The sequence below is a fragment of the Bos taurus genome, chromosome 6, assembly GCF_002263795.3.
Source record: "Bos taurus isolate L1 Dominette 01449 registration number 42190680 breed Hereford chromosome 6, ARS-UCD2.0, whole genome shotgun sequence".
NCBI lineage: Eukaryota > Metazoa > Chordata > Mammalia > Artiodactyla > Bovidae > Bos > Bos taurus.
Window position 1 is genome coordinate 33000990 of NC_037333.1, and position 16084 is coordinate 33017073.

General features: G+C 36.0%; 1 protein-coding gene across 2 annotated transcripts in view; it reads right to left on the reverse strand.

The window, feature by feature from the left end:
- Positions 1-11924: 11924 nt before the first annotated feature.
- Positions 11925-16084, reverse strand: part of CCSER1 (coiled-coil serine rich protein 1) — a 1488482-nt gene continuing 1484322 nt past the window's right edge. For both annotated transcript variants that reach the window (XM_005207807.5, XM_005207808.5), the window contains exon 11: positions 11925-15152. In XM_005207807.5, the coding sequence (XP_005207864.1) occupies positions 14667-15152 (486 nt within the window). In that variant the 3' untranslated portion in view covers positions 11925-14666. The remainder of the gene's footprint in view (positions 15153-16084) is intronic.

A 16084-nucleotide genomic window follows, 5' to 3' on the forward strand; every position in this document is an offset into this window, starting at 1 on the left:
TTTCTTTGGTGCAGTCATTTTGGAGCCCCCCCAAATAAAGTCTCTCACTGTTTCCATTGTTTCCACTGTTTCCATTGTTACCCCATCTACTTCCCATGAAATGATGGGACTGGATGCCATGATCTTAGTTTTCTGAATGTTGAGTTTAAGCCAACATTTTCATTCTCCTCTTTCACTTTCATCAAGAGCGTCTTTAGTTCTTCGCTTTCTGCCGTAAATGTGGCGTCATCTGCATATCTGAGGTTATTGATATTTCTCCCGGCAATATTGATTCCAGCTTGTGCTTCATCCAGTCCAGCATTTCTTATTATGTACTCTGCATATAAGGTAAATAAGCAGGGTGACAATATACAGCCTTGACATACTCTTATCCTGATTTGGAACCAGTCTGTTGTTCCATGTCCAGTTCTAACTGTTGCTTCTTGACCTGCGTTCAGATTTCTCAAGAGGTAGGTCAGGTGTTCTCTTTAAGAATTTTCTACAGTTTGTTGTGATCCATACAGTCAAAGGGTTTGGCATAGTCAATAAAGCAGAAATAGATGCTTTTCTGAAACTCTCTTGCTTTTTCAATGATCCAGCGGATGTTGTCAATTTGATCTCTGGTTCCTCTGCCTTTTCTAAATCCAGCTTGAGCATCTGGAAATTAACGGTTCATGTATTGTTGAAGCCTGGATCGGAGAATTTTGCTATTGTGTGAGATGAGTGCAATTGTGTGGTAGTTTGAGTATTCTTTGGCATTGCCTTTCTTTGGGATTGGAATGAAAACTGACCTTTTCCAGTCCTGTGGCCACTGCTGAGTTTCCCAAATTTGCTGGCACATTGAGTGCAGCACTTTCATAGCATCATCTTTTAGGATTTGAAATACCTCAACTGGAATTCCATCACCTTTTAGGATTTTATATACCTCAAAGTGGAATTCCACTTGCTTTGTTTGTAGTGATGCTTCCTAAGGCCCACTTGACTTCGCATTCTAGGATGTCTGGTTCTAGGTGAGTGATCACACCATCACGATTATCTGGGTCATGAAGATCTTTTTTTAGTATAATTCTTCTGGGTATTCTTGCCACTCTTCTTATCAGGAGGTAATTTATAAGCCTGATATCTCATTAAGGAATTATTGGAGAGAGAGAATTGAAATATCCTGACTCTTTAGAATATAACAAAAACAAAATAGCAAAGACTTTGGCCATTTGTTTGTTCCTCTCCTCTATATGATATACTTCTCAAATGTTAAGCAGTGACATTTTTCTGCCATCTTTAATCAGCTAAGCACAGCATGAATAATCCGTTACCAATACTGGTAAGAGGAAGTAGTTTCTTTTCATCATAATATACTATCATTACATATCTTAGAAAATTATTTTATCACCTTCTGCAGATGAGCAGCTCAAAGACTATAAATATTTGAACCTATATTACTAATAATGTGAATACTTCTTTTCTATTTATTCACACACCTTTGAAAGACAAATACAGTCATCTTTGGGGCAAAACCACTTTGCATATTTTCATTGAGTTCCATTTTATATTTAATGTAATAGCATGATTGTCCTGATTCATGTAATAGGCTTACCTGTCATGTGGATGAGTTGATGTGAATGACTGCATTGATTCCTGAGTTTCATTATAAAAAATTCCTCTGGAAGCATCTATTCAGCCCTTATTTCTGAAAGTAGGGACTGATGTAACTCTCATTGAATAATCAATGTTGGATTGTTTAAGTTGACCTACAAATATTCTGCATCAACTTCTTGTGTTCTACTAAGATATTAAACTATTACTTTAATTTCACCAACATGTAAAATAACATAATTTCACTAGTCAGTGTCTATTCTTAGGCAGTTATAAATGCCAGATTTTCATTTTCATTTCCATATACAAGGCAATCATTTTATATACTGTTTAAAATTTTTAAATTCACAGTTTTTAGCAACATGGAAGTCTCTGTATATTAGGCATGCTTTATTTAACAATAAATATTTTAGAGCTTAAATATAAAACAGTGATTATAAAATTTATAGTTTTCTCAAATTCACTCAATTTAAGCGATATTTGGGCTTTTCTGGTGGCTCAGAGTAAAGAATCTGCCTGCCAAGCAGGAGATGTGAGTTTGATCCCTAGGTCAGGAAGATGCCCTAGAGAAGGAAATGGCGACCTACTCTAGTATCCTTGCCTGGGAAATCCCATGGACAGAAGAGCCTGGTGGGCTACAGTCCATGGGGTTGTAAAAGAGTTGGAGTCGATTTAGCAACTAAAAACAAAAGCACCAGTGATGTTGGGATCTAAAAGCTATAAGGGCATGGTTTTGAGCCATCTTCTGTTTGTGTAAGAATGAAACTCTTATCTGTCCCTGAGCTAATGATGTACTATAGATTCTTTAATGTCAGCCATATAGGTGAATTTTGGGGATTTGGTTATATTCCACTGTTTATCAGACTTTAAGACTGAGTTCATATGTATATCCTCCTTCTGTTCAGGTCTCCTTTACTAGAAAATAAATAATGTAGAGTCCAAACTGGCATAAGAAATAAGAATAACTTCAGTATGGTTTCTAGCTAAAAGTTGACCTTATTGAAATATTTCCTTTTTTACACGTAAGAACCTGTGAAAGGAATGCATGCATGCTTAGTTGCTCAGTCATGTTTGATTCTTTGTACCCCATGGACTGTAGCCCTCCAGGTTCCTCTGTCCATGGGATTCTCCAGGAAGGAATCCTAGAGTGGGTTGCCACTTCCTGCTCCACATGAAAGGAAAAATAAATAGTATTAACCCAAAGCCTAGCAAAATCAAAATGTGCAAAAGCATCTTCTAGTACCATTTTTTTGTGTGTTTTTTAAAAGATTTTTGTTAGCAGTGCTTATAAATGAAGCATTATGCTCTCCTTTTGTGAAATTAGGGGTCTGGGGGAGACCAGCAAATGAGACTAAACCAAGTCCTACACTTGGCTAAATTATAATTAAATTAACTTTCTATGTATAGATTGTCCCTCCTTTTCATAATCATTTTCTAAAATGTGATTTGATTTTCAAACCTTCCTTAATCCATGATATTCACTGTCACTTCATTATAGCACATTTAGTGCTATTATGCCTGGTCTGTTGCTACTATCTCTATGAATATCAAAGCATCTATTATGTTAGAGAAATAGGAAGCATAAAATGGAATGTGATATGTAAGAGTCAATTAAAATAAGATTTAAAATGAAAATATTTGAAAGAATGTTTAGAGACTATACACATCAAGGTTCCATTTTAAATATTTTATATAATTATCTTATAATTGAAATTGTAAGGAGAAATATCTGTATAATTCACCTATAAGAAAGTACTGATTGATTTTAATCATAACCAAAGAATTTGTAACAAAATTGTTTGCCAACAGAATTGAGATTTGGAGCTTTTGTGTTCTCATAAAGTTCTCAAAATAACCCCTAAAATTTAATACCTTCACTAATTTAACTTAAAAATCAATACAGTGCTTCTTGATAGTCTTTATAGAAAATAGAGGTTAGAATCAAAGAGGAACTGTTCCCACTGTCAGGAAAATGGCTTGACTTTTAAACCATAAATATCATACCACATATAAATTTTAAAAATATATCATACAGGTTCATCTCAGCTTTTTAAAATCACAATATATAAAGTACAGAACAAAGAGGAATCATTTACTCTGAAGTTGCAGAGACTATCTGGTGCATATTGGAGAATACCTGATGCACTATTTTATAGTTAAAGGTGTGCTTTTGAGAGATTGCGGCAGCATTTTAAGTGTATGTTCTTGCCTAATGGCTGCTTGATGCTGCTGCTGCTAAGTCAATTCAGTCATGTCCGACTCTGTGCGACCCCATAGACCGCAGCCCACCAGGCTCCCCTGTCCCTGGCATTCTCCAGGCAAGAACACTGGAGTGGGTTGCCATTTCCTTCTCCAATGCATGAAAGTGAAAAGTCAAAGTGAAGTCGCTCAGTTGTGTCCGACCCTGAGCGACCCCATGGACTGCAGCCTACAAGGCTCCTCTGTCCATGGGATTTTCCAGGCAAGAGTCCTGGAGTGGGATGCCATTGACTTCTTCACTATTGGCTGCTATGGATGCCAAATGGATACATATTCATGCACTGTTTCAAATGCTTGAGTAGCCATTCTGACTCATCAGTCTTTCCGCCATTTTAGAAAAGTCTGTGTGCATGTGTATGAGAGAGAGAATTTAGAATAATTTTTAATAATTTTGTATTTTTTCTGTTCAAAAAATGTAAAATAGTTTCATTAAGTCAAAACATTCTCACATATATTTTGAATTCTGCCCAGTTGTAAAAAATGAAGATAAAGAATATAGTCCAGAGTAAGAGATTCCACACTGGTATTGAAATGAAATAATAGTATCATATTCTCTCAATGGCCTCTGAGATACTGTATTTTATGATTGTATATCAGAAATAAAGAAGCATGGTGGCAAAGGATGGGGAAGTAGAAGTCAACTAGCTGATGAAGCAAGTGGCTGATTTGTCTTTTCCCCATAAGCATAACTTCAAAAATCTAGAAATAAACCGTACTCCTTTATGCCTAGTGTGAATACATGTGTAAACCAGTCTATCACCAAGACAGGTTCAGAACAAATTAATGTCATAATAAAAGTAGTCAGGTACCACACAACATACTTTTTAAAATTTATTTTTCAGAGGCATTATGCATATTTTTGTGATCATCATGCTTCAGTGTATCAGTCTTTTCTTGAAATACGATCAAATGGCAAAATTGACATTAAGTGAAATCACTATTCTTACTAGAAAATTAACAGCTTCAAAAGAATACTAGGGTATTCAGTATTACTAAAAATTTTAATTTTTAGAGTAATTTTTATTATGTCTTATCAAAATATTAGTTTTGATGAATAGAAAATATTACTATAAATGTTAATAATCTCAAACACAAATTATTAGGATACTAAACTTGTCCTTTTCCTCTTAAAAATAGGATCTAGTTAAGTTAATATTCCAATTCTCTTGAATTTATGAAAATAAGACTTTGGAAAACACAATTCATGGTAGGATTATATCTTATTCAGACAGTATTTAGGTATATATGGTTAACTATAAAATAAAATGAATTTAAAAATGTAGAGCAAATAAATTAGTATTTCCCATTTAATTTCAATTCTTTCTGAATATTGAAGAAATTTAAAATGACTTATAATTTTATCCCTAGATAGAAAATTTAGACTAATTTTGTAATTATCTTCTTAAAAAATGTAAATAAGGAAATACAAGCCTGTTAAATTCAATGATATTTGTACCAGTGTCCTCAGAAAATAAGGGAAATAAATAGTTATGAAATCTGATAACTAGGTTATTTTTCATTTATTATATGTTTTCCTTATGCTGAACACTTTATTGGCTCTCTACTTTAAAAATACAGCATGAAATTACTTCCTACTATTTTTCCCAATTGCCATCAAAGAAAGAAAATTAGGATGTCAGATTTTTGAGAAGTAAACTTGAAATATAGTAAGTACTTTCCTCTCAGGATTCTACATTTATTGATCTAAACATCAATAATTGTTCTTAAAAGCTTTGGAAGGGGTAGTGTTCTGGTTTACTAAAATAGATCAACGTTCAGATTTTCTTTGCTAGCAATAGCATTAGAATTTTAGGAGTATAGGAAATTGAGGCATCACATATATGCTTGAATCACTCTGCCTCCTTGGGAGGAAGCCTAACTCTGGACATAAGCATAGTATAAATGGAAAGATCAAGGGATATGAAATCCAGTTTCAGTTCAATTCATTTCAGTCACTCAGTTGTGTCTGACTCTTTGCAACCCCATGAACCGCAGCGTGCCAGGCCTCCCAGTCCATCACCAACTCCCGGAGTTCACAAACCCATGTCCATTGAGTTGGTGATGCCATCCAACCATCTCATCCTCTGTCGTCCCCTTCTCCACCTGCCCCCAATCTTTCCCAGCATCAGGGTCTTTTCAAATGAGTCAACTCTTCGCATAAGGTGGCCAAATATTGGAGTTTCAGCTTCAGCATCTGTCCTTCCAATGAATATTCAGGACTGATGTCCTTCAGGATGGACTGTTTGGATCTCCTTGCAGACCAAGGGACTCTCAAGAGTCTTCTCCAACACCACAGTTCAAAAGCATCAATTCTTCAGCGTTCAGCTTTCTTCACAGTCCAACTCTCACATCCATACATGACCACTGGAAAAACCATAGCCTTGACTAGATGGACCTTTGTTGACAAAGTAATGTCTCTGCTTTTCAATATGCTGTCTAGGTTGGTCATAACTTTCCTTCCAAGGAGTAAGCGTCTTTTAATTTCATGGCTGCAATCACCATCCGCAGTGATTTTGGAGCCCAGAAAAATAAAGTCAGCCATGAAATCCAGTTTAGTTAACCATGTATGTTGTGTGGCAAATTACCTAACCTTTCTGATGTCATCTGTGAAAAGAGTAAAACAATAGTAAACTTACTAGGATGAAAATGAATGCTGTGCACTGGATGTTTGTGTTTTCCCCAAGTTTATACGTGAAGTCCTAATCTCAGTGTAATAGGGCATGGAGGTCAGGACTTTGGAAAGTGATTAGATTTAGACAAGGCCATTAACCTGGCACTTCATGGCAGGATTAGTGATTGTTTAAGACCTTAGCTTGTTTACTTTAGGCCATGTGAGAAAACAGTGAGAAGAACATTGTTGTTGTTATTCAGTTGCTAAGTCATATCTGACTCTTTGCAACCCCATGGATTACAACATGCGAGGCTCCTTTGTCCTCCATTATCTCCCAGAGTTTTGATGAACCTTATGTGCATAGAGTTGATGATGCTATCTAACCATCTCATCCTCTGCTGCCTCCTTTTCCTTTGTCTTCAATCTTTCCCAGTATCAGGGTTTTTTCCAATGAGCTGGGTCATCCCATTACATGACCAAAGTATTGGAGCTTCAACAAGAGTCCTTCCAGTGAATATTCAGGGTTGGTCTCCTTTAGGATTGACTGGTTTGATAGTCTCTCTGTCCAAGGGACTCTCAGGAGTCCTCTTCAGAACTACAGTTTGAAAGCATCAATTCTCCTGTACTCAGCCTTCTTCTTTTTGGTCCTACTCTCACAGCTGTACATGACTACTGGAAAAACCATAGCTCTGACTATATGGATCTTTGTCAGCAAAGTGATGTCTCTGCTTTTTAATATGCTGTCTAGGTTTGTCATAGCTTTCCCTTCAAAGAGCAAGTGTCTTTAAATAGCATGGGTGCAGTCACTATCTGCAGTGAATTTGGAGCCCAAGAAAAAACTCTGTCAGTGCTTCCACTTTTTCCTTTTCTATTCACCATGAAATGATGGGACCACGATCTAAGTTTTTAAAATGTTGAGTTTCAAACCACCTTTTTAACTCTCTTCTTTCACCCTCATCAAGAGGCTCTTTATGTACTCTTCACTTTCTGCCATTAGGATGGTATCATCTGCATATCTAAGGTTGTTGATATTTCACCTAGCAATCTTGATACCAGCTTGTGATTCATCCAGCCCAGCATTTTGCATGATGTATTCTGCTTAGAGGCTCAATAAGTAGGGTAACAATATACAGCCTTTTAGGAGTCCTTTCTCAACTTTTAACCAGTCCATTGTTACATGAGCAGTTCAAACTGTTGCATCTTAACAGGTTTCTCAGGAGACAGGTAAGGTGGTCTGTATTCCCATCTTTTTAAGAATTTTCCTCAGTTTGTTGTGATCCACACAGTCCAAAGTTGATGACACATTGAGTGTAGTGGTTAAACAGTGTCATCCTTTAGGATTTGAAATAGCTCAGCTGGAATTCCATTACTTCCACTAGCTTTGCTTGTAGTAATGCTTCTTAAGACCCACTTGACTTCATCCTCCAGGATGTCTGGCTCTAGGTGAGTGACCACACCATCGTGGTTATCTGGGTCATAAAGACCTTTCTTGTGTAGTTCTTCTGTGTATTCTTGCCACCTCTTCTTAATCTCTTCTGCCTCTGTTAGGTCCTTACCATTTCTGTCCTTTATCATGCTCATCCTTGCATGAAATGTTTCCTTGATGTCTCCATTTTTCTTGGAGAGGTCTAGTCTCTCATTCTATCATTTTCCTCTATTTTTTGCATTGTTCATTTAAGAACTCCATGTGTTTCCTTGCTATTCTCTAGAACTCTGTATTCAGGTATATTGTTCCTTTTCTCCCTTGCCTTTCACTTCTTTCCTTAGCTATTTGTAAAGCTTCCTCTGATAACCACTTTGCCTTCTTTCATTTCTTTTGCTTGGGAGTGGTTTTGGTCACTGCCTCCTGTACAGTGTTATGAATCTTCATCCAGTTTTCTTCAGGCACTCTATCAGGTCTAATTCCTTGAATATATCCATTATCTCTAGTGTATAAGGGCTTCCTTGTTAGCTCAGCTGGTAAAGAATCCGCCTGCAATGCAAGAAAGCCTGGTTCGATTCTTGGGTCAGGAAGAGCCACTGGAGAAGGGATAGGTTACCCACTCCAATATTCTTGGACTTCCCTGGTGGTTCAGATGGTAAAGAAGCTGCCTGCAATGCAGAAGACCTGGGTTTGATCCCTGGGTTTGGAAGATCCCCTGGAGAAGGGAAAGGCTAACCACTCCAGTATTCTGGCCTGGAGAATTACATGGACTGTGTAGTCCATGGGGTCACAAAGAGTTGAACACGACTGAGTGACTTTCCCTTTTCTAGTATATAATAAGGGATTTGAATTAGGTCATACCTGAATGGCCTTGTTTTCCCTGTATTTCTTCAATTTAAGCCTGCATTTTGCAACAAGGAGCTCATGATCTGAGTCACAGTCAGCTCCAGGTCTTGTTTTTGCTGACTGTATAGAAATTCTCCATCTTCAGCTGCAAAGAATATAATTAACTGATTTCAGTATTGAGCATCTTGATTGTTCATGTGTAAAGTAATCTCTTGGTTTTTTGGACAAGGGTGTTTGCTATGATCAGTGTGTTCTTTTGACAAAACTTAGCCTTTGCCTTGCTTCATTTCGATTCCTTACGATGAAAAAGGACATCTGTTTTTTGGTGTCAATTCTAGAATGTGTTATAGATCTTCATAGACCTGGTCAACTTCAGTCTCTTTGGTATCAATGAATGGAGTATAGAGTTGGATTACTGCGATGTTGAATGGTTTGCCTTGGAAATGAACTGAGATCATTCTGTTGCTTTTAAGGTTGCACCCAAGGACTGCATTTCAATCTCTTTTCTAACTATGAGGGCTACTCCAATTTTTCTAAGGGATTCTTGCCCACAGTAGTAGAAATAACAGTCATCTGAATTAAAGTGGCCCATTCCCATCCATTTTAGTTCACTGATTCCTAAGATGTCAATTCTCAATCTTGCCATCTCTTGCTTGACCAGGTCCAATTTACTTGGATTCATGGACTTAACATGCTAGGTTCCTATGCAATATTGTTATTCACAGCAGACTTTACTTTCACCACCAGACACATTCACAACTGAGCATTGTTTCTGCTTTGGCCCAGCTGCTTCATTCTTTCTAAAGCTATTATTAATAGTAATTGTCCTCTGCTCTTCCCCAGAAGCAAATTGGAGACCTTCAGACCTGGGGGTGTGGGCCTTCTTCTTCCGAAGTAATATATATATATATATATATATATATATATATATATATATTTTTTTTTGCCTTTTCATACTATTCATGGGGTTCTCCTGGCTTGTACTGGAGTGGATTGCCATTTCCTCCTCCAGGAGAAGAACATAGCTCTCTGTAAACCAAGAATTGAACCAGCTGGCAACTTTGTCTTAGCTTCTAAAGCTGTGGGAAATAAGTGTCTATTTTTAAGCCCACCTGGTCTATGGCATTTTATAACAATGACCTGAGCTTACCAAAGGAATGAGGTAATCTTTGTAAAGGCTGATAAGATGTGGAAGCCTCTTTGTCTTCAATTTTGTTTTCAGGAGGAAAAAATATGTTTGTTAGATTAAACTAGTGAAGTCAATGGGGCTATACTGCACATTCTCTAGAAGGAATCATGAGATCTCACATTCTAGATTACTTACTTAGGTGGAAGAAACCCACTCTGTATTAATTTTCATTGTTTTAATTTCTGTGGGTAATTTGTCAGGTCTTAAATGAAGTGAACTGGCATCATTCTTTTTTCATGGACAAACACCTGGAAAATGGTATCTTTGACAAATACTTCTGGGCTAAACTACTTGGTACTGAGCAAGTGGGTTCTGAGCAAGATCAAATTTATTGTAAAAAAAATAGTTGGTAGATATGCTTATGGTTTAACTATTGGTAAAAGAACTTGACACAAATTGAGATATAAAAAATAAAAATTTGGCACTGCTAATGTATAATGTTAGGAAATTTCCCTGATGACTTAGATGGTAAAGAATTTGCCTTCAAAACAGGAGACCCAGGTTCAACCTCTGGGCCTGGAAGATTCCCTGGAGAGGGGTATGGCAACCCACTCCATTATTCTTGCCTGGGAAATCCCATGGACAGAGGATCCTGGTGGGCTGCAGTTCATGCAGTCACAAAAAGTCAGATACAAATGAGTGACTAATGCTTAACTAATGTATAATGTTTGAGAAGTGGGATTCTTTGTTTAATTGATTGGTAGCTGGCTGTTTTCTTTTATACTATGGTGCAATTCAGCTTTTTATAAGAACCCAGATTGTTCATATTTTCTATAATCCCTGCTATGTGTGTAGACATAGACTAGTGTTGGCATGATAAAATTAGCACATGGAAAAAGAACAAGGGAAAAATTTTTCAATTCTAGGAGGAGTAAATTATCAAAGAAAATTTATCTCTGATTGAATTAATTCTTGGGGTTAAAAAACTACTATTAAAAAAAACATACTATTAATAAAAACCTGATAATAGGGTCTAAATAGAATCAAGTCACAGAATGCAATCAAATACTAGGATAAATGAATCAAAGCTATACTTAAATGGATATATCACCAAAGAAAAGTCTCAGGTCATGGGGAGTGTGATTTAGGGATGAGAAGGGCAATCATACACTGCACTTCAACAGTCATCTTCCTTTCTTTTTCCTCATTGACCTGCATGGTGATTGAGTGGACTTGTAAGTGATGTTTTGAAGCACTTTCTGCTTCTATAGATATTTGGACTTTAAAGTTTTGAAAGTAGAAATGTGGAACAAAATAAAGTTTACAAGACTACACCCAGTATTCCAGGTTACCCACAACAATGGGTTATTACTTCTTAAAAATGAGAAAGGTGATAATGGATGTGGATAATTGTGGAGAAATTGTACTCACCAGACTGCTCCTGCTATTCTATTAGTAACTAAGGTGCTAAGACAGGTCATGGGAGGACTAGTGGACTATGATCACTTATCTTGGGGATGTGGTCCTTAAATGCATGATAATAAAAAGAAAATCTTAACTCTTTTTAGGGGAAGTAGTATCCCTGTGAAACACACATGAGATAAGTGAAACAAAATGTGAAGTTTTCTTTGAATTCAATTAATTACTTTGAATTCAGTAACAGAAAATTAATGACAACAGGCTAGGATGAAATCTTGGAAAATACAAGGTGTAAAACACAGGTCATCCAACCCACATTAATTAGGAAAATCTTTGTAAACATTTTAAGTAAATATGAGCATTTCTACAAATGTTTATTGCTGACTAGTGGCTGGTTCTTTTATTTATATCCTCAACCAATTAAAAAAACAGAACAACTTAAATGATGTGTGGCCCTAGGTCCTCACCCTGAGCATATTGATATGATAGATTCCCACCTTTAGCACTGCAGCTACTTTCATGGTGTCACCTGCACAAAGACTGTGGTGCTTCAAATAAGAAAATACAGTTTGAGAGAGAATAATTTTGCTGTGACTGTGTTAGCATATAAAATTATTTGAACAAAACCACTGAGTTCATAGAAATATAGTTGCATGTTCCAATAATTTAAAAAACGAAGACCGTTTATTTCAGGTGGAAACAGCTTTTTCTCAAGGAATCTCTCTTCTTAAGTGTCCTTTAAAACACATTCTAAATTCAGAGGAGAAAATCTGCAGCAGAAATTTTACAGAGTTACTTAGGCTTAGCTACACATACACATGCACAGAAGAAACAGGAAGGGAAAGAAAAGACAACTGCTTCCGTCAGAAAAACAAGCACTTTTTCCCCCTGGTGTCATGTCTTTGGATATGTACTGCCTTGGAGAACTGTATAAATCATTTTTATACATGGAACTGTCTTAGAAAACTAGAGATTTTAGTACAAAGAAATCACTTTGTTGAAAGAATGCCCATGTGAGTACTCTATATACACAAGAGAAACTTACAAAGATCCCCTGTTTTACAGTTACTGATGTATATTAGCATAGTGGGCTTACAACTTCTCCAGGCCTGAGTTACACTTAGTATTACAAATAATATTATAACAATGCTGAAAATACTGATACAAAACAGCTTTAAGATGATATTTCCAAAAAATATCCTTCCTTTTAAAATTGAACTGTTTAATCCAAGTTTTCTTTTTGAATGTTTCAGCTTTAAAAAAGGTTTTTCAAGAAAATACTAGCATTTAAAACATCTCTTAAAATGTCTATTAAATGACAGATTTTCTTAAATAGATTATTTTTTTTTTTACAAAGTATAAGTCAAAAGTCTATCTTCCAGGAAAGTAAAACTATAAACTCTAAAAGTCCAAATCAAAAACATTATTTGTGATACATAGTTCTTCCATATCCTGGGAAAAAATCCTTGATTATTTTACCGTGCTAATTTATTTACAGACTTCAAATACTCTAGTAACACACACCAACTTTCAGGACAAATGAAGCTGAATTCCACAATTAATAATCATAATTTTTCTATCATTTCATAAACACCGTTCAGCCCAAAATGCCTATCCGAATGAAATATTATAACATGTAAAGTATAGTGGGAATTTTAGATTGCAGTGTCATTAAGCCAAGCAAATTGCAGTGTGCATTATTCTCTTTTGGCAGAATTACAAATACACAAAGAAAGAAAACATTTGGCAAACATTTGTCTTAGATGCACATGTGTTCTCCTTTGGAAAACCAAAATTATAAGTTCAGTGTATCCACTAAAGTCTTTCTTCTTATCAATTCTAATCAGTTTGAAAAGTGGTCAGAGTTTAATAGTTAAAGCCAGGAAGGGGATATATAATGCCTTTTCCCCAAAGCACAGAGCTCAAATACACTTTTGCTTTAGGAGATGCATTTCAGCATAGCTTTAATTTTAGCAGGTTAGTCAGATGCCATGCTAAATTGGCTATCCCAGTTTCCCTTTATGCATTTCATGAATTCTGTCTGTCAGAGTGCAAGGGAGTCAGATCATGCAGTAGGTATGACAATTTCAATTTACATAAACTGTGCCTACTATGGACACAGTAATTAGCTTTTATCTTTGTGTAAGAAAACTGCTGCCCTGATTCCTACTGGTCATTTAAAAATTATTTATTAATTTATTTATATAGCTGCATATAGCTCTATTAATTAAACATAAAGAAATTATTTATCTCGTGCATTTGCATATAAAACATTACACCTTGTTTGTTAAAGAGACATATTTGCCATCAAGTGAGTTCAGTATTCCTGTCAGAGATTTATTTCTAAGATCAAATCACCAAAGTTCCCACATATTTTACTTTTTCCTGTAAATCTAGATGACTGAATATACAAAACAGTGTAAACTGGGCTACCAAGAAACTGACTTTCCATTCCTCAATTCATCATGTGGTCATTGATATGGGTTAATGTATATGAAGCAAAACTGGACACAGATAAAAAAATCAAGTGAAAAATACACTAATACAAGGAAGGTGAAGTAAAATAATTTTCTTAGAGTGTTCCTTTCTTCACATTGTAAAAAAAACTAAGGTGATAGAACCAAGACAATGACTCAAAAAGTGTAGCATGTCATGCTTTCTGCATCATTTGACAAAATTTAGCCAACATTCCCACCTCAGTGTCTTATGTCATAGTACTTCAACATCAATAGCAAAAACTAAGAGCAAATTTTTTCAAAGATCAGAGCTGTCATCCTCTATTTGGCTAGCAATTACTCAGTCTGAAATCCTTTGTGAACTAGTATGAACTAAACATTTAGAGGATACAAGAAATACTATTTTCCCCCATAATCGTATGGCAAGATAAGCTTGACTGTATGTAATAGAGAGACAAACGCATCTCTGGGTTACATGCAAACAAGCCTCATTCTTAAATAAATACACTACCGAATATAAGACTTTAAAATCCCTCTTTTTCTCTTTCTATTAACTATGTAATTTAAAATTTCTTACAATTCCTTTATCTATTTATTCCTCACATCTATTTTCACAGTAACACCATTAAGTGAACAGAGTGCTATTTGATATTACCTTCTGAAACTTCAATGCATATCAGTGACTGATGAAGATAAAAGATAAATTTTATGGCCTGTATAAAACAGCGAGATGGTCTCATTTATTTTACATATAGATAATAAAGTCTCCAAAGCTATTAAACCTAATTCAATTCACATGCTTGAACCCTCATTCTAAAAAAAAAAGTAAAATTCTTTGTTTAAAACTAAAACTAAAAAGTAATAAGAAATACATGAAAATATGAACATGAGCTATGCACGAGAAACACTAACCATCTTATCCTACCCAGAGACAGGAATAGGGTGATTTCATTACCCGTCCTGCTGACCCAGAGTCTGCAGCTCAGTTGTGTGTAAATTGTGATGGAGGAAAACATTCTTCCTGCTGTACATGTGTAAAGAGATTGGCCCTCTTGGCGGCTGTCCAAACCTTCCTGTAAAGGTTGAATGCTGCCGGGCCGCAGCAGCTTGGTCCTTTGGTTTCTCTGAGAACGTGGCGAGCCCTTCCGTCTTAGCTGTTGGCTTCATAGAGTTCTGCCCTACAGTGGCCCGTAAATTCTGGGTGACTTCTGACGTGAGGGTTTCATAAGTTCCTCTTGAGTGTTTGATAACTTCGACTAGTTCTTTGTCCTTCAAAAGACTGCTTAGACATAAACTGGGGAGTTGGCAGGCTTTGCTTTTGTAGGGGCTTGTCTGGTCTGCTGCTGGGGATCTAAAATGGTCCTCGGTGGGAGTATGCATTATTTTTCTGTCCCTTGTGCTGAGATTTTGGCTCACAATTCGATTTCGATATGTAGCCTGTGGTAAAGACATGGAAAAAGAAAAGATGCCTTCAAAAAAGTATGTTCACAGCATACACACAGAATACAGAATGGTGTTTTCACATTTGCTTCCAAAACCCTAAGTTTTCAACCAGACTTTGAAAAACACCAATAGAATTCTCTTCTCTTTCCAATTGGATTAAATTTCCCAGCACAGTCCTACTATAAATAGTGGTCAAATGAAAGATTTAACCACTATTAATTATCTTGACTCTAAGAATCATTTATTAAAATACTTGTTTAAACAGCAGTTTTAAGTTGGCAACAATACTGAGAGGAAGGTATAGAGATTTTTCATATACCCTTTGCCCTCAACACATTTGTAACTTTCCTTATTAGCCACATAATGGTGTTACTTTTTACCAAGGGTGAACCTACATCATAATCACCCAAAGTTCACAGCTTACCTTAAGGTCCACTCTTGGGAGTACTACATTCTATGAGTTTGGACATATTTATAATGACATATAACCATTATTATATTATCACAGAGAGTATTTTCCCCACCTGAAATATCCCCTGTGCTCTGCCTACTCATCTCTCCCCTCCTCCCCACACCACCGGCAACCACGGTCTTCATAGTTTCGCTTTTTCAGAATATTATGTACTTGGAATCATACAGTACATAGTCTTTTCAGATTGACTTTGTTCACTTAATAATATGCATCTACGGTTTCTTGATGTCATTTAACAGCTTGATAGCTCATTTCTCTTCAGAGTTGAACAAAAAGGCATTTTGAAATTTGTTTACGTAATTTCCTAAATTTAAATTATGCAGTTTTCTCAGAGAATACATGTTATTTTAATAAGTAATGAATATCCATATATGAAGCTTTGCATCTTTCACTGGATTTAATATGCTATATTTATATGAGTGTGTGCTCAGAGTTTTAGAGTTATTGATATAAT